The 19,333-nt window shown below is 38.0% G+C and overlaps 1 protein-coding gene across 19 annotated transcripts in view; it reads left to right on the top strand.

Moving 5' to 3' along the window:
- The window catches only part of LOC307155720 (adhesion G protein-coupled receptor L3), a 324,537-nt gene that overhangs the window by 116,957 nt on the left and 188,247 nt on the right, over positions 1-19,333 (top strand). For all 19 annotated transcript variants that reach the window (XM_079866593.1, XM_079866603.1, XM_079866601.1 and 16 more), the window contains one exon: positions 2,302-2,515. In XM_079866593.1, the coding sequence (XP_079722719.1) occupies positions 2,302-2,515 (214 nt within the window). The remainder of the gene's footprint in view (positions 1-2,301; positions 2,516-19,333) is intronic.

Below are 19,333 nucleotides of genomic sequence, written 5' to 3'. Positions count from 1 at the left end.
GCCTTTGTGTTTCCTCATATATAAACTCCTGTGAAACAAGAAGTCATAGCTGGACAATTTCATGTTCCTAGTCACCCTGGTGTGCTAAAAAAGGTAAATATTAATGGGAATATACTTCAGAGATATTTTTCTCATAAAAAATTCTAGGGGTGCCAACAATTATGGCCAGCGTGTTTTGGAGAAAAACATTTATTTCATAATGTGATTTACCCCAAATTTCAATTATTTTACTTCAATGAAAGGTTCGATTTGTGCGAATTTTTTTAAGGAAAGATCAAAAGGATAAACAATGCAGATTTATTTTTTACAGCCATTTTTTATCATATTTATCAGGGGTGCCATCAATTTTGACCATGACTGTATATATACTGTATATATATATAGTGAGAGAGAGAGGGAGAGAGCGAAAGTAAGGTTATAGGGTAATTGCTAGTTTGTTCTGGGTGGTTTAACCTACATATTCTAACCTCTATTCAGTTTATTACTTGGGTTACTCCTTCTGTATAAGTCTGGGTTTCTTTTGTCTGTTTTATCATCAGATCGAACACTGTCTCTGTCTGTCTGTCTCTCCAGCGGTATGTCGTATGAAGTGAAAGTAAACAGGATAGGAGAAGCGTGAGTGTGTGTGTGTGCTCCGCTGCGTCCCGTCTCATGGTTAATGATCTGTTATCAGCGGGCGAGTGTTTGTTCACATGAGTGTGACAACAATCACACTCCACTTAAATGCAGAGATTCACACAAAAGGTGCAGTACGGAAGCTGGAAGCCAATTAAAATCAAACCCAATGACGCACGGTGGGCAGTGAATTGTGGATCTGTGTGTGTCAGAGCCTTAATTGTGGAGATCAGGTTTTCATGCCACCCTGGTTTATAACTGGTGTTTGCATCTGGACCAAGAATCTGACTCATTTCCACAGTTCTTTCATGTTATCAAATAATGAGATGAAGAGGTGAGGAAACCTCTTTAACAAGCTTCTTGTTCACAAAGTTTTCGAATCCAGTCTATTCTTATTCATGTTGGTGAATTGTAAAAATACAGACATATAAAAACTTTTATTTACAGTATATGGTGACCACTATGAGATAAGGTGGTGATTTATTAGTATTTTTATCATTTTTTTGGTTCTCTCACTTAGATTCAGGGTATATCAGACATACTTGAGGAATCCATCAAATGTCGTAAGACTTTAAATCAAAATGTTGCTGTCTCTGCCAGGAGTCTCACAGCTCTTCCATCGTGACAGTCGTCCAGAGCAAATCCACACCGAAATACTTCAGTGACCACACAATCCAGGTTTTACTGTCCCAAAGATAAACCCATGGGGTTGAGCTGAAGACAAGCTCAGCTTTACTCCATCAGCCGGGACTAAAGACTCTGATCTGGAAAGATTTAGGGCAGAGAAATGATCTCTGATCCTGTTGTATGTGTTCTGCCACTCGATCCAGAAATATCAGAAAAGACTCTAGGACGAATTCACTAAACTAGTAAACTCTTGTGCGCTATAGGATTTCCACACAAACACCTACATCTTATCAACTAAATTATCCGCAATCCATTTGAACCACATTCAGTTTACCTTAGAATGTGACTTATTCACATAAATGAATGTTACTTGCCTGGTGCAAATGCTATCATTTATAAATCAATTATTTTAAAACCCATATCGATCTACCACTAATCTGAACATTGTGTGATGTCAATATTTAGGGGTGTAAATAAATGCATGCATATCAAGGATTCCGTTTGAATATTTTTTGCCTCACAAAAATCTTTTTTATTGTCAAACAGTTTAAGGAATAGTAATGGTTTTACTTTTTTTTTTTTTTTTTTTTTTGTAATGCAAAATGATAATTTTAGTAGAATGTCTCTTTTTCATACACTGAAAGTGAATGGTGACCCGGGACTGTCATGATTTTAAAATTACTCCATAAAAGTAGTCTATACGACTTGCGCTATATTCCAAGTCTTTGCAAGTCATACGGTAGCTTTGTGTGATGAGAAGTCCTTTTTGACCAATGATCTTCTTTGACACAGCTTTCATATCTCATTTGAGAGCTCATATCTCAAGGTTTGATGTCAACGATGACAAATGTCACTGATTCTTATGTCTCGTGACTTGTTGTGAAACACCAATTATTATTTTTGTTTGTATCTCTTGCAGCAATGATTTCTCAGTTAATTTTTGCTCAGGGTTTTTTTTTTTTTTTTTGTATTTATTTCATCTCTGAGTTTAATAAGCATTAATTGTCATATAACCTTGTAATTCTTATTTGACTGAAAGTCTCTTCTCACTTTTTGCAGCATTCAGTCGTGCTCCGGTGCCCATGGCAGTTGTTCGGCGGGAGTTGTCTTGTGAAAGTTACCCAATCGAGCTGCGCTGTCCTGGCACAGACGTCATCATGATTGAGAGTGCAAATTATGGTCGAACTGATGACAAAATCTGCGATGCCGACCCTGCGCAGATGGAGAACACCCGCTGTTATTTGCCTGATGCGTACAAGATCATGAGCCAGAGGTGAGACACACAAACACAATTAGGCCAGAATCATGCATTATATATTACAGATCAGAAGTTTATAATAATTAAGATGTTTTAATGGTTTTGAAAGAAGTATCTTAAGCTCACAAAGGATTTGTGAGCTTACATTATACAATACATTACATTATAAATGTGTCACTTTTGATCAATTGAATGTGTCTTTGCTGAATATAGTTTTAATGATTTATATTATATATCTATATCTTACCCCAAACTTGTAAATTGTAGTGTATCACAGTTTCCACAAAAACATTAAGCAGCAAGAAACATTGGCAATAATGAGAAATGTTTATTGAGCAGCAAATCATCATATTATAATGATTTTTGAAGGAGCATATGACACTGAAGACTGGAGTAATGATGCTGAAAATTCAGCTTTGCATCACAGGAATAAATGACATTTTACAGTATATTCACATACAAAGCAGTTCCTTTAAATTGTAATAATATTTCATAATATTACTGAATTTACTGTATTTTTTTTTCATCAAATAAACTGCTGTTGAAAATTCAGCTTTGCATTACCACATAAATAAATTACATAGTTTTTTTAATGGTAATATTTCACATTTTTAAGTTTTTTTTTACTGTATTTTTGATCAAATAAATGCAGCCTTTGTGAACATAAGAAACTTCTTTCAAAAACATCAACAAAGTACACAAACACAGCTATGATGAGTTTTTGCAATGTAGAGTTTTAAAAGTATAGGTTGTGCTGAATTTTAGATGTGTGTTGTGTAGGTTTTTGCCTTAAGTTATGAATTGTCCACTGACACATTTTGCAAATGTGTGAAATTGGGGTTGCGGAGCTGAAACCACTTTTGCACTTCTGTATATTGTGTCAAATCTTTTGGGCCTAGTGTGTGTGCATTAAGGCTCTTTTGTTTCTATGTGCTAGTTGTTTAGTTTCTTACCCAGTAATGTATCATGGTACAATTAGAACAGGGAACATCCCCTTGGAGCAATCTGGGTTTAAGCGCTCCACTCAAGAACGCAGTGATGTTGGTAATTAGATATCGGATACCTTAGAAATCCTCAGGTCCATGATCAAGCCTTCAGGGGTTTGAACCTGAAACCTTTGGATTAGCTTCTGCTGCACCACTGTGTGTGTGATACACTGATGCAGATTTGGCTTATTAAATCCTGCTGTGCTGCTCTCTCTTTTTCCCGGTCTTCCCTATCATTTTCCTCAACATTTCACGCGGCTTGACGCTCATCACACCTCGGCAGAGTGGAAGAGTCAGACAGACCGAGATCAGAGCGTGGTGTGTCTGTAATTGTTCCTCTGTGTATCCTCAGTTCTGTTGCTGAAATAAATTAAAGCAGCTGCTCAGCAACACAGCAAGATAACAAACAGTAACTGTCCATCTAGTGCAGAACAATGGTATTCTTCTCCACACCGAACCTCTGACCTCGCGCACATAATCATGTTAAGTGTGGGGAATTTGAATAGAGAATTTTTAAGTAGAGGGTCTGATAGAGTTACAATGGATGTTGTACAGAGTTTGATTAAGGTATCATAGAATTATAGTAAAGTCGTAAAGATTTAATAGAGTTACGTAGAGATTTACTAGATGGTGTCATGTACAGTTTTAGTATAGTATGTTGCAGTGTTTTAGTACAGTGTGTGACTTAGAATTTTTGTAGAGTATGTTGTAGAATTTCACTAGAATGTGGCAAGCAGAGTTTCATTAGGGTGACATATAGAGTTTCAGTATAATGTGTTATGTAAGGTTTTAGAGAATGTGTGTTGTAGAATTTTAGAGTAGTTTCATTCAAACAGTATCAGTGGAATGTAGCCTATCACATTTATTGAAATTTATCATGTAGAGTTTCAGTGGAATGTATCGAGTAGAGTTTCAGAGTATATTGTAGATGTCCATTTCAGTGGAAAGTATCAGAGTTTTAGTGAAATGTATCACATAGGGTTTCAGTGGAATGTGTCATGCAGTGTTTCAGCAGAATGTGTTATGTAAAGTTTAAGAATATGTTTCTGTATAGTTTCTGTATAGTATGTTACATAGAGTTTCAGTGGAATGTATTACAGTGTTTTTACATAGAGTTTTAGCAGAATGTGTTATGTAGAGTTTTAGAGTATGTTGTAAAATTTCAGTATACTGTTACGTGGCGTTTCAGCGGAATGTGTCACATAGCGTTTCATTAGAATTCCACATAGAATTTCAATAGGATGTCATGTATTTACATAGAATGTCACAGTTTCAGCAGAATATCACAGAGTTTCAGCAAAATGTGTCACGTAGAGTAGAATTTCACCTAGTTTCAGTAGAGTGTGTCATGTAGAGTTTCAGCAGAATGTGTTGTCCTGTCACACCACATTAAAGAGCGTGAAAAGGACATTAATTGTTTGATAATTTGAAAGCTGGAATTTTTTTCATATCAGAAGTACCAAAGCACAAAGCTTGTTACGATTATTGGATGGTATGTTACAAATAACGTTTAGTGAAGTTTCGTTTACGCATCAACAGGTGAAAAAAAACTAAAAAGATCAGTCTTGGGATTTAAGAATCAATATAGGTTCATCAAAATGAAGATCAATTAATACTGAGGAATCAATATTGTGAATCACTAGTGATCCCTATCCCTAGTGAACAGTGTATGTGTGTTGAGTTGTTGTTAGGGATTGTTTTGAGGAATCCTGTAGCGTGAGCTGTTCTTCTGTGTCTTCCAGCCTCATTAACATGCAAAGAGATGAGAGGAGGTAAAGCTCACCTCCAGAGAGGAAACAAACTCAAACCCTTGGATCCACTTACCCAGTGAGTGAGAGAGAGAGAGAGAGAGAGAGAGAGAGAGAGAGAGTGAGAGAGAGAGAGAGAGAGAGAGAGAGAGAGAGAGAGAGAGAGAGAGAGAGAGAGAGAGAGAGAGAGAGAGAGATTTTAGAGTGAGTGAGTAAGTAAGGTTAGGTTGCTATAGAACATAAAATCTTTCACTATTTCATGTTACATACAAGAATACCCTAAAAATTAAGATGGTGTAATCAGTAAGCAGGGAAAAATCAAAAACAGCACAGAAAATATTCAAGGGGTCAATTACAAAGAATGAACTACACCTATGGACAGTGGCCTTTATTTGCACATGCTTTATTTGCGCATGATTAGGTATCTGATTCACTAAAGAAAATACTATTATGCAGATCAGGCAACGACACAAATGTTCCCGGAAAATCTTGGCTGAGTTTGAATGGCAAAATCTCTTTTAAATAAGGAACATTTTACTGTTTGCTTACTGTGCTCAGTAATAGTGGGATTTTAATGGCCAAACAATTAGAAACAAGTATTATCAAAAAATAAACAATGCATTTTATTGATTTCTATAATTTCTATCCACAATACTAAAATTTGTCATATATTTGATTGTTTTCTATATTTTCTGTTATTGCTTTCACAATTCTGAATGTTGTCATGCAGGTATAATGAATATAATTTAATAAAATTGAGTTTAATGGAATAGAATTGAACTGATTTTAACTGTTGGAAAATGTTTCTCAGACTAGACATACTCATATGGCAGTCAGTTCTGGTATCCTCTATAGTGCTGCTTTTGTGCTTTTGTCTTTCTGTTTGTCTGGTTATTGTCAAGCGCTTAAGATCAGATTTTACGTAACAAACCGCATTCTGAGGGCAGCGTTATCCATCTGATTTTTTTATTTTTTTTAAATAGCAAATAAGATTTGCTTTTGCCCACATCTGTGTCATATTATCCTTGCTTGTGGGCTGAATTTTCCCTTTGTCTGTCGTTGTGTGCTCTGTGACTGGCAGAGGTCCTTGGGTTCTGAACGCACAAGGTTCTTGCGCGAGTAACCTGATAGCTCAATTCGGAAGCACTACTCTTCGTTGTGTGGAATTTTGCCCTCGTGGGAATAGATCTGCTTTTCCGGGCCGCAAGCCACCTGTCTGCTCGCTGGTGCAGCTTCAGTCATCTCACACAGACATGCACACACAGCTACTATCCAGAGGCAACAGCCATTTAAAGTGGCTTAAACTCATTGTTTCTATTATGTTTATATATATATATATATATATATATATATATATATATATATATATATATATATATATATATATATACATACATTTAGTCATGTGTTTGATATTGTAACGGTCACCAGCTGGAGTGCCCTTTAGAGCCACCAGAGGGTACTCCACATCAGACTATTGTCATTCCCTCACAAACTACATCTCCCATAACTCACTGCCCGGACTCTTCATCCATTATCACATTCACCTGTGTCTCATTATCTTGTTTAGCTCACCCCATATGAGCCTGGTTCTCTCATTCATTATCTGCAAAGTCTTGTTTAGTGTTACACTGCAATTCCGAGCATTCTCCTTGGTTTCATGTCTCTTGGTTTTGGATTTCTTGCCTGTTCTGTGGATTACTCTTTTGCCCCTGTTCCCTGCCTTGTTGTGTTTGTTTGAATGGACTGCCTGCCTGTGTTTGACCTTGCCTGTACTTTAGATTACGTCTTTGGATTACCCTGTTCAATAAATACTGCATTTGGATCCTCAACCTTCTTGTCTCGGAGCAGTTTGTGACAGATATATCATTGAGTGATTTTTCACAGTTTAGAAGCTGTGTGTGTGTGTGTGTGTGCGCGCGTGTGTGTGTGTGTAGGGTACTGGTATTCTCTATGTTATGGGGACCAAATGTCCCCACGAGTATAGTAATACTAGTAAATTTTGAACTTTTGAAAATTGTTTTGGTCCCCATAAGGAAACATGCTTATAAATCACACATAATGATCTTTTTAAAAAATCTACAATAGCTGGGTATGCTATGATGGGTAGATTTAGGGGTAGGGTTAGTGTAGGTGGATAGAATATACAGTTTGTACAGTATAAAAAACATTATGGTTACTCATGTAACCCTGGTTCCCTGAGATAATGGGAACAAGCATTGCGACTGCTTTTAGCTGACGCTTATGGGGAAAACTCCTGTTTTCTCAGAATTCTGAAGCCTGATTGGTTCACGTCTGTGCAGTTGAACAGACAAATGGCGTTTCAGCCCACCAGAATGGGTGGGGTTGACTGCCTTTAAAGTCACATAGCAACGGCGCTATTTCAAATCTTTCGACTGAGAAGTGGGTAGCATGACTCGTACACGTTATCTCCGGGAACCAGGGTTATGTGAGTGACCATAACGTTCTCTTTCAATACAGTTCACTCGCATTGCGTCTGCTTTTAGTTGAAGCTTATGGGGAACTAGTGCCAGTATAAGGAGAGGCTCGGACACGGACGGAGCCTGCTACACGATACATAAGTGTCTCAAACTGACAACACCCATGCTTGAAGAGCAGGGATGTCCAGGTTATAAAATCTGATAAAAGTGGACGGCGAGGACCACCGGACCGCTACACAGATATCTCCGATAGAGATTCCTAACTCCCAGTGGATATGACAAGTCCACTGCCTTATAAGCCAGCGCTATTGCGTCCACAATCCATCTGGATGGTCCCTGCTTCGAGACCGGAAGTCCTTTTCTGCAGCCTCCGAAGCAAACAAACAGATGCTCTGATTGCCGAAACTAGCCAGAGTGCTCGATATACACTCTCAAGGCCCTTATGGGACAGAGTGGATGAGGTTCATTTCACCTACGTTGTATGGCCTTTTTTTGGCCTAAGGACCATCTTACTGTCGTTTGGGCTGAAGTCAATGCAGGAAGGTTCCACAGATAGAGCCTGCAAGTCACCAACTCACTTGACTGACGCTAGAGCCAACAAGAGGGACCGAAGAAACTGCTCGTATTTAGCAGGGGCTGATTTCCGAGCTAGGCACCAGCTAGAGAATAACAGACCATTTGGGCACCTGCTAGAGAATAACGGACCATTTCTGAGTGTAAAGGCGCCACATGGACGGGGCCCTTGCCTCTGAGATCGTTCTCATGGCCCCACGGGGAACGTCTGACGGCTCCCGTTGAGTGGCCAAACATGCAGTTCTTACAACTCTGTTTGGGGGTACCGAAACATCCCCTGAGCCTGAGAGAGAAGGTCCCTTCTCAGCAGTATTGGCCATGGGGGTGCTGACAGCAGCTGGATCAGTTCTGGGAACTAAAGCTGGTTCTGCCAGCGTGGTGCCACCAGAAGAACTGAACATTTCTCCTCCCTGACCTGATTAATAAGGTCTTTCGAGAAGACTGTCTGGCAGTGGGAATTCTCTTTCATCGCGAAGAGATCCACATCTGCTTGACTGAAGGTGCGCTATGTAATCGACCACCTGGGGGTGGAGCCTAATGAGGTAATGAGGCCCAGTATGCTTTGAAACCTCTTGAGGGGAAGAAGGGACCCTTCCCTGAATGAGGCTGCCATGCTCCTGATTTTCAAGGCGCACTCTTGAGAGAGCCAAGCCTGCATTAGAGCTTAGTAAAATAACGCCCCCAGGAATGAGATGCATTGGCTGGGGAGCAGCATGCTCTTGCCAAAATTGACCCTGAAACCCAAGTTCTCCAGATGGCTGAGGAGTAGGCATCTGTGGGCACATAGCTCCTGTCTCGACTGGGCTAAAACTAGCCAATCGTTGAGGTAGGATTCCCATCTGTCTCAGAGTGGAAAATAGCATCGTCTACACGCTTCGTAAAGGTACGCGGAGCCTGAGAGAGTCCGAATGGAAGGACTGTAGATTGGTAAGCCACCCCCTCGAATGCGAATCTCAAGAACGGTCTGTAATGGGGGACTATCTGGATGTGAAAGTAAGCGTGTTTTACTGATATAAACCAATACCCGGTGCAAATCTGCACAAGGATTTGTTTCAAAGTTAACATTCTGAATGGCGTCTCATGAGGGCATGATTCAGACATCTCAGATTGAGAATGGGTCTGAGATCGCCATTTTTCTTGAGACAAGGTAGTGGCTGTAAAAGCTGCGTTCCATGGGGACTTTCTCCACAGTGCACTACAGTGTGAAAATGAATGTTGAAATACGTAAAACAAAGGGTAAAAATTTTAGGGTCCAAGTCTCACGATTAACTTGCTTATTACTAGGATATTGGCTGTTTTCTAGAACTTATAAAGCACATATTAATGTTTTATCCTGCTTAATCCTACCTACTTTTGCAAACTAATATTTATTTGTTTGTTAGAATTTTGCTATATCTGTACAACATTTGGTATGCACACTGTGTGAAGTGTCCCTGTCAATAATCATTAAAAACATGTTGAAGTTTGAATTTAACATAACTGCCAGAGGCCAATAATGTAGGACTTGGCCTATTTTAATAAAACAGATGTAATTTGAGAATAGAATAATTAATTTGAATGACATTTGATAAATGCATGTAAAATCACACTCTAAAGTAGTGGTTCTCAACTGGGGCGGTACCGCCCCCCAGGGGAATCGTTGGAAGCAAGATTTTTGAAAGGGGGGTGTTCAGATGTTAATGGGGGATGTTCATGGGGGGCGTTCACAAGTTTACACCAAATATCCAGGCAAGACAAGATTAAACATGTAATTACTTGCAAAATAATTGCCTACAACATTCTAAAATCGGCCAGTTTAATGCAACATGTAAGCTATGTATCGTTTCTTTTGCAACGACTCTATTATTTTTCCAGTCATAGACCAGCACTCAAGCACTGACTAGAATCCAGCGCTGACAAGAATCAGCATTCACATGCTCAAAAATGTGTTTTTCGCGCTGACAACAATCCAGCGCTGACTAGAATCACTTCTTCAAACTTCTACAAACGATGTGGTTCGGCTTTCTCAAGACAACTTAAAATTTGTCTTGACAAACTTTTTAATCTACACGCAACAGAGGAATGGAAAGTTGACAAGCCATTAATAAAGTATTGACTTAAGAACCACTTATATATTTTCAAATATTTTCAATAAATCATGTTCCCTCCGGCGACATATTTTAAAATGAATTAAACTAAATTCTATTTATTAGGTAAAACTTTTACATTTTTACATTTGCTCATTATAAAATAATTTATAAGAATGCTTCTTGTTTGCTGACTGGCTATTCGTGGTACAGCTGCTGTTAATTAAAATTTTAGTGTCAAATTTGTAACCGTTGCATTTTTTGGCTGCTCCTTGCTGATTGGCTGCTATTTGCAATAAGCCACATAATTACATTTTGAATGTCACATTTGTAATTTTGTTGACACTGATATACACTGATATATAGGCTAATATCTACTTCAGATTACATTTTTGCTCTCTGGGAAACTATGATAATAATATTCCCACTGTTCAGTCAAATCAAATCTGTTATTTGGCTTTTAGTGACATGCTTTTTAATTATGAAAGCTGCAGTCTGTAACCTTTGGCGCTCTAGTGGTAAATAAACAAAATTGCAGGCGTCTTGGTACTGTGCAGGTACTGTGCTACTCCACAGTGGTGCCGAGTGCTGACTCGAACCAGTCAGGGGCCGTTCACATATAGCGTTTAATGTGCGTACAAATTCATTATGTCAAATGTAGGCATGCGGCAAGCTCACTCATAATAGAAGTCGGTTGAAAACAAAACATCAACTTTTCAGAATGCCGCAAGTGCACAGCACGTCATGTGACAAAAAAGGGACCTGGATAATGGATAGATATATATATATATATATATATATATATATATATATATATATATATATATATATATATATATATATATATACACACACATACAGTATATACATATATACATATATACATATATATACATATATATACACAGAGCTTTTTTTTTTCACTGACAAGTGAGTTCAGATCAGTTCACTGGGCCATATGAGTCATATGCAAATGTATTTGCCAGTGTGATGCCACAGATCCTGCAATATCAAAACAAGCTGTTTTCAGAGCTTGATTATATATAAATGCTTTGTAAGCTATGAAACTTGCATGATGTTTTTGGTAGAAAGTAGGGGTGTAACGATTCGTTTTAACAACGATTCGATTCATATCGCGATTCGTGGTTGTCGATATGATTCAAGGACGATATTGGTTCATTTAGAACGATACGATCCGAAACGATTCAGTGACTTGAAATCGATTCACTGACTTATAGCCAAAAATTCTTATAAGGGAATCAGGTATCAATTAATTATGGATATAAACAAACAAGTAAACAACAATTAATGTCAAATGCATTCCCATTTTATTTGAATAAAGTAGGACTGCACGATTATGACAAAAATTATAATTGTTGATTATTCCCTTGAAATTGTAATTGTGATTATTAATTACGATTATCACAACATTGAATGATGTTTTGAATAGTTTGGCCATGGGACCCACATTTCCCCATGGTCATCAAGCCGCGACCCACCTTTTTAGGAATGATATAGGCCTATTATAATACATTTGTTTACACAAAAATTGTTGACACACAAGTTCTGTCCCCCTTTACTTAACATACAAAAAAAATTGTAAGAATATGTCAAATAGCCTACTGATACAGCGCGCGCCGGCGCATTTGCGCGTGCAATTGAAGAGTGCGCACTACTGCAGTATAGCGGCTGAGAGGACAGGAAAGTCCGTTTTTCTGAGGTGAGAGACTTTGCGCTGCTTGTTGTCTTAGCGCTGCTGCTGGCGTGTCACGCATGGCGGCGACGTCACAGATAGGCAGACTGAATCGAGTAACGTTCAACGCCTTTATCATTAAAAGTGCTAAGAAAAAACATCCATATAAAGTCTGACGTGCTTAAATCCAATGCTTTATTTCCCTGTATCGATACAATCGATTCATTACCTTTTAAAACGATGTTAGATCGATATATGTCGTCCGGAAGGCCAACTTGCCGAGCACAGATCGATGTAGTTGGATCATAGGAATATAAATCGATACATTGATGTAGTTGATGAATCGTTACACCCTTAGTAGAAAGATCTCTTATATGTCGAAAGATCAAGGCCAATTTGATTTCTTATGTCATGACCCATTTAATATTTCTGTTCTACAAAAAATCCTGAACAAGAAGTTTTCAACCAAAAAGAAATGTTTTGAGCACCAAATATTGCATATATTTGCATACTAGAATGATTTCCGAATTATCAAGTGACACTGAAGACTGGACTAATGATGAAATAAATGCAGCCTTCTTAAAGATAAGATTTTTTAAATCTTTTTTTTAAAACATAAAAAATTCTTACAGAAACCAAACTTTTGGCTGTGGACAATTCTCGATAAATGTGCAATATGCAGTAAAACTTTTGGTAACACTTAAACAAGGCAAATATTATAATGCATTTTAACTTGGTTACACCAATTTATGAAAATATGTATTGCATCATAATGTACATTATGAATACCTTAATAATGCATTACACATAAAAGGCCCTATCACCCGACACAATGCGGCGCCACGCGCAAGGCAAGTGTTAATTGCTAGTTTCAGCCCGACACAGTTTTCATTTTCACATCCTGCGCCACGTTGTTTAAATAGCAAAGGCATTTGCACCCATCTGTTCGCCCATGGGTGTGCTGGTCTGAAAACGAGTAGTGTTCAGGCGCATTGTTGGCGCGTTGCTATTTTGAGGCAACTGAAATAGACCGCAATATTTTTTGCAATATAATAAAGGGCGCGTTAGTAATGTGAGCCTATATGCGGGTCCACAACGTGGGTACACTCTGCTTATTAAACACACAGGGATGCGCAGCAGCACACAAACATGCCATATATTAAAAATAAAAGGATTACAATGTAAAAGATTATTATTGTGTACATAAAGATATGGGGGAATCCGGCTTGTCCCGTAGATGGTCAGATCCGTTTCCTCTCTGGAGACGCGTTTAGTCTTTCTGCTTGAAAATTCTGCCATGTAAATAGCGAATCTGCCATGTAAATAGCGAATCCGCCATGGCACGAGTGCAGCTGGCTTTTAAAGGGAATGGGAGATGAGACTCTGATTGGTTTATTGCACGTTATGCCCAAAACAAACCCATTACTCATTAAGAGAATAGGGACAACACTTTAAGACCATTATTCCCATCGTTAAACTAGCAAAAGTGGATTCGGACACGACCTAAGTGCACTTGTGCTGTGAGCTTTAGACTATGCGCTTAGATCATTAAAATAGGGCCCAAAGGCTTTAAGTAAAGTGTAACCAATTTTTTCATTATTACTGATATGATGCCGAGACATTAATGTGTATGTGTATTTTCCTGAAAAGTGAAACACTGCAAAATCTTCATGCTTTATTTGTTTGAGCATCTCGACACGACCACAATTAATAATGTGAGTTTGGGAAACTTTAAGAAGCATTAAACCAAGACCTTATTTATGCAGAAATATCTGTCTGTCATGAAGATTTGGCTTGTCTTTAACAGTCAGTTCCAAACATGTTGTCACCTACTGCAGGTTAATGACAACACAAAACAACATTCACAGCGCATTTAATTTCTATAATGTAACATATTTCCGAGTGAAAGATTATTCAGTGGGATATAACGCATGCTGTCATTCATCATATGCAGCACAAAGTGCTCTCACTCAAGAACTCTCAGTATAAACACAATATCAAAGTAGATGAAATGCCCTCGAAAGCAGTAAAACTGCTTTATACCAGTGGAGAGGCTTCTCATCAAAATTGACTTCCTCTCTGTGTAAAAGTATGTTTCACTATGATGTCAGTCGGCGAGAGCAGTTGAAAGCCAAATGCTTTTCAATCGCATGCTCTTACGCATTATATGCATATACAGTGATCTCAATTAAGAACTCTTAATAGTCAGGAGAACACAGTAGTTCATGCAACACCATTTAATCCATTCTTACTGAACTGCAAGTTGTACCGTCAACATCAAAAATCAAAATTGACTCCTTTTTTACTGTCTAAAGTCCCAGTGAATTGGCTTGATTTGCTGCAATGCTTATGATGTGTAGTTTGAAAAGCTTGTAATTTATGTTACAGATGCCTCTTCTACTCATCAGTGCCGTTTATGATGTTGAGTCTGTCTAAATGTGTACGACGTTTCATCTCCTCCATAGTGCTTTAAAATACTTCAGATTCTAGAGAGCATTTAATTGGACTGAAAATTGGTGGTACAGAGAAAGTTTTGAATGCATATATCTTCTAAACGCAAATGTTGTCATTGGTTTGGAGCTCACTAGCTAGATTGTAATCTTTGTAACCTTCTTCTTTTAATTTTTTTTTTTTTTGCTGATGTCACTTAGTCTGCACAGATGACTGGACAACCAATAGGCTAGCTACTTATGATTAGCCATTATTTAAAGTCCCCCTGTAGTCAATAATTGTATCCCTTAAAACTCATCTTTGATGACCAAAATTATTTTTTCCTCATTCCTCGTTTATTCCTTGAAAAAAATTCTTCATGCCTTAAAATAGCTTGAATGTAACTCTGCAGCCTTGCCTAATTTAGTGGTTCTATGAATATGTGAATTAGCCCCGCCTCCACTCACTCACACCGGCTCAGAGATCCACTCGTTGATGATCACACGTTGACGTGATTGGTTAAAAGGTAGTTTGTGACGTCAGAAACACCAGCGATTTCAAACCGTGTTTTTGAGACTGTCTTTGGTTCACAGCAGTTTTAAGGAGAAAATACTCAGCAATTGTTTTGACTTATGAATTTGCACATGGTTTGTCTTAAAGCATATTAAAAACACCACATATACATATAAACACCATTAAAAGCTTAATTTTCACCACAGGGTGAAAATTTAAGCCAACTTTTGTTCAGCAAGGATGCATTTAAGGGTCATGAAAACCCATTTTAGCACCAGTTATTTCTCACCATATTTTTATAAATTCTACAAAAGTGGGCGTAGCGGAGTAGAGGTGGAGGGGGAAGAGGGGAGACAACACAACAACGGCTTCTGATTAAGACTATTTTATTTCACTCTCATTGAGTGGAAGCATCAAATCTTCCCTCAAATTCACACTGCAGTTCACCATTACATGCAGCAAAATGAACAAACATTATGCATGGTTTTGTAAGCTCACCATAAATGAACTCAAATATATATCCTGTGACAGCTACAATTTAAATCACAAATAAAAGCACAGCTGTTTGAAACACACTGTTGCATCTTTAAAAACTTTTGAGGCTTATTTTCTGTTTTTTATAAGCTCTTTGATGGTTATGGGCTGTAAAGACTGGTTACAGTGTGGATGAATCACATTTGTGTCGAAGACTCAGGATCTATGGAAGACAACTTATGCAATGCAGAAACTCTTGCAAAGCGAAAACAAACACTAATTTTTGATCCATTAATGCATCTCTCACTTGCTGTATATGCGATCTCACTGTTTGAAGCGGATGGTAACATATTCTTCTATGACGTGTGACACGCATACTGTAACTGTTAGAATAAACAAGAAAATATAGTTTCATGACCCTTTAAATTGATCGGAAATGACAGGAACACATTTATAATGTTACAGAACATTTCTATTTAAAAAAAATGCTGTTCTTTTGAACTTTCTATTCATTAAAGAATTATGAAAAAAAGCTGAAGTCTGATGGACAGAATCAGAGCTCGCTCTCTCTATCTCACACACACACACACACACACACACACACACACACACACACACACACACACACACACACACACACACACACACACACACACACACACACACACACACACACACAAAATGAGTCAAGGCTCAGTCTTCCAATTACAGCAATGTTTCACCAGACTCTAAACATTGATGGTAGTGCTGCTCAAACCCAAACTTCAGGCCTCATTACAAACTAGATCTCTCTCTTCATCTATTTTTCATTTATTTCAAGTCTAATTTACTCGTTAAATAACTGTACAAGTCATTTAGAAATTGTGCTACACATACATTAGCAGTTATCTTATTGAGTGCATGCTTGTGTGTCTATATTTGCATGGGTGTTCTGTATAATTGATCTGTTTATTGATTGAAAAGTTAATTACATGATACACTGATTAATTAATCAAATACTCACAATTAACTTTTTCCCCGTCAGCATTTTTGAAAAAAGTTGCCAGCCACCACCATCATTTTTTTTTTAATCATTTTCATAAAAGTTTCATGGCCACCAGAATATTTTGTTGTATAAATATCTGAATATGCAATATATCAAAAGAAAGAAAAGACCCTCTGCTTTTAAACAACACCAACAAAATGTTTGATTCTAGCTTCATGCATTCCTTTTTTATCAACACTTGAATGTGAGTAAGTTTCATAAAAAAAGCAACATTTTGAACAAAAAGAAAATCCTGTTTTTGTCAAAGAGTACATCTGGATGGGATTCAGGACAATGATCAAAACATAGATGAAGTAGATCGAGTCCAGCAGCTCCCCTAATGCTTCACAGTCCTGTAGCTCGTCCTCGGTCGAAATTTTATTCAGTAACATTAGGCAGTTTTAATTTATATGCTGTTAAATGTTGAAGATCGCATGATTTTACATATGCATATGATTATGATATTGCTTGTTTCTGCTGCTTCTTTGCCTGTGTTTTGATCAGGAGATTATGTACTCTTTCAGAAGATGCCTAATAGCGCCCCCTAGTGTATAACATTGGAAACATGGAAAGCCGGAAATTTTTGTCAATGGCGGGGAAATAGTTAATATACATTTTTGATGAAAAAAATAAAATAATTGATTATAAAATATTGTGGTAACACTTCACAATAATATTCTATTACATTTGCATGATACAAACAAAATCTGTCAAACGATTACAAAATTAATTACATGATATGCTGGCTAATTTTAAATCAAGTAGGCCTAATTGTAATTTATTGCATATCAACAGGAGCATTTCCATGGTGTTTTTCACCGGGAGTCATTTAAAAGTTCAAATGAACAAATGACATCATTCCTTCTTCATCTGCCACTGTCGGATGTTGCAGCCAGGCCATTGGTCTAGTCTGATCTAACAGTAAATCATTCAGCAGATGGTCTCTTTTCACTCCAAATCAACTCGTCATAATAGCTACTACTGTGTATGAAAACTTTCTGTTTATGATATACAGTCCATGAGCAATTTCATAAAGTGGAAGCACAAAATCTATTTCAATCTCTCTGATCAAGACATATGTTTCACATCACTAACACAATCTTATTCTCTCTGCCTTTTATCCTTCTACCCTTGTTTTTAATTGGCTGTGGGAGTAAAAAAACAGAAACGTGTTTGATGTTCTCCACATTTTCCCTTCCGTTGCTTGTGTCTCCCTTCAGGAGAATCAAGTGGGCACCACTTCCTCCCACAAAGCCCTCAGTATAGCGTCCTTCATCTCCCTGCGTCCGTCTCTCTAGGGATACTGTGATTATATCATCGCTCTGGTCAGGAGGGCACAGGAGGAATTTAACTCCAATGAAGTTGACATGATTTATTTAACTGTTTTCACATTTGTGTGGATGGAATGCGGCTGGTACCACGCTGTACCTCCTGCAGGAACAGGAAACAGCTGGCTGGTGTCGAAGCGTTTCATTGGTCGATGAGGATTGATGGCTTGTGAGATTGTGTTGTCCTGTGAAGTTAAGCAGTTAGTGTGTTCACTTTTTCTGTCATAATGTTTGTTTTGTTATTTGTTGGTTTGCACGTTTCTCATATCTATTATTTTGGTAACTCTTTACAATAAGAACACTTAACATTAAACAACAATGAAGAAAAAAAAATATATATACAGTTTTAAATATTTTTTGCTTCAAAGTTTTTTAATGTTGTGATTCATTTCGTAGCTGGTTGGCTTGGCTCAGGGCTCTTTAAAGGGGTCCTATAATGCCCTTTTCACAAGATGTAAAATAAGTCTCTGATGCCCCCAGAGTGTGTATGTGAAGTTTTAGCTCAAAATACCCCACAGATATTTTTTTAAAGCATGTTAAAATTGTCACTTTTTGAGTGTGAGCAAAAACCCACCAAAAACTTTTAGCCTTTTATGTTCAAACCGGAGTCGGACAAAGATGGAGAGACAACATGAAGAAGTGACAACATGTAGAATGCAACAGGACATTTCTGAATGGTTAGTTGACAAATTTATGTAGCTGTTGTGAAGTTAACTATCTTTTAGTCTCTGGCTAGTTGCTATAGGGCATTGCTAGAGTGTTTTGACTTTTTGCCTATCCTGTCTGGTTGTTAAAGCGTTGCTGCATTGTCTTTAGGGTTTTCTAGGTGGCTGATACAGTCAGAATAGCCTGAAGGACTATGCAGATTTAATTGCATGCTCTAGTAGGAGTTAAACTCTTTTGACAAAACCCTCACAAGGTTCGAACTATAACAGCATGTTGTCCTCATCTAGACAACATAATGATAATGTGATATTGGAACTCATGAGACAATTACGACTTTCTTATTTGCCCTTTTTATTCCTCTACACAACCTCTAAATGCGTGTTCTGATGAGCAATCAGCCTTTCGCTGTTTCTGATATTTCAGTCTGACCGGGCAATTTAGTCATCACACACTTAGAATAAACGCCACCGCTCAGCTTTTCACGCTCCAAAAAGCTCTTTGAAATGATTCAAATGTTCTGAAGGATCTTGTGGTATTCTTCCATGCAGTTTTGTCGAAAAGCCGTTTTGCTACGGCCGTTAAGTTCGCTACTATTCGGATGAAATGGCCGTTTTCTTCCTCAGGCTGTTGGCTGGTTTGATGCCCAGATCTTCCACAAGCTGTGAGGCGTTGTGATACCAGTGATGTGTGACGCTGGTGTCCAGTGCTGACCGTCTCTGAAGTCATGCCGGTGTGACACTAGCTCTTTGAGCGAGATGCGTGTGTGGAAGTGTGCTGCGCTCTTTGAACGATTCCCTCGTGCTCCACGGCTGTCAATAGCTCACTGCTGGAAGCTTTGACGGCGCCATTCGTATTCATGAGTCTAATTCAATCAAAGAGCTCTCCGAATAA

The sequence above is a fragment of the Squalius cephalus genome (assembly GCF_949319135.1).
Source record: "Squalius cephalus genome assembly, chromosome: 3".
NCBI classification, from domain to species: Eukaryota; Metazoa; Chordata; class Actinopteri; order Cypriniformes; family Leuciscidae; genus Squalius; species Squalius cephalus.
Note: the sequence above shows the minus strand (reverse complement) of the source record. Positions and strands in the feature narration are given on the sequence as shown.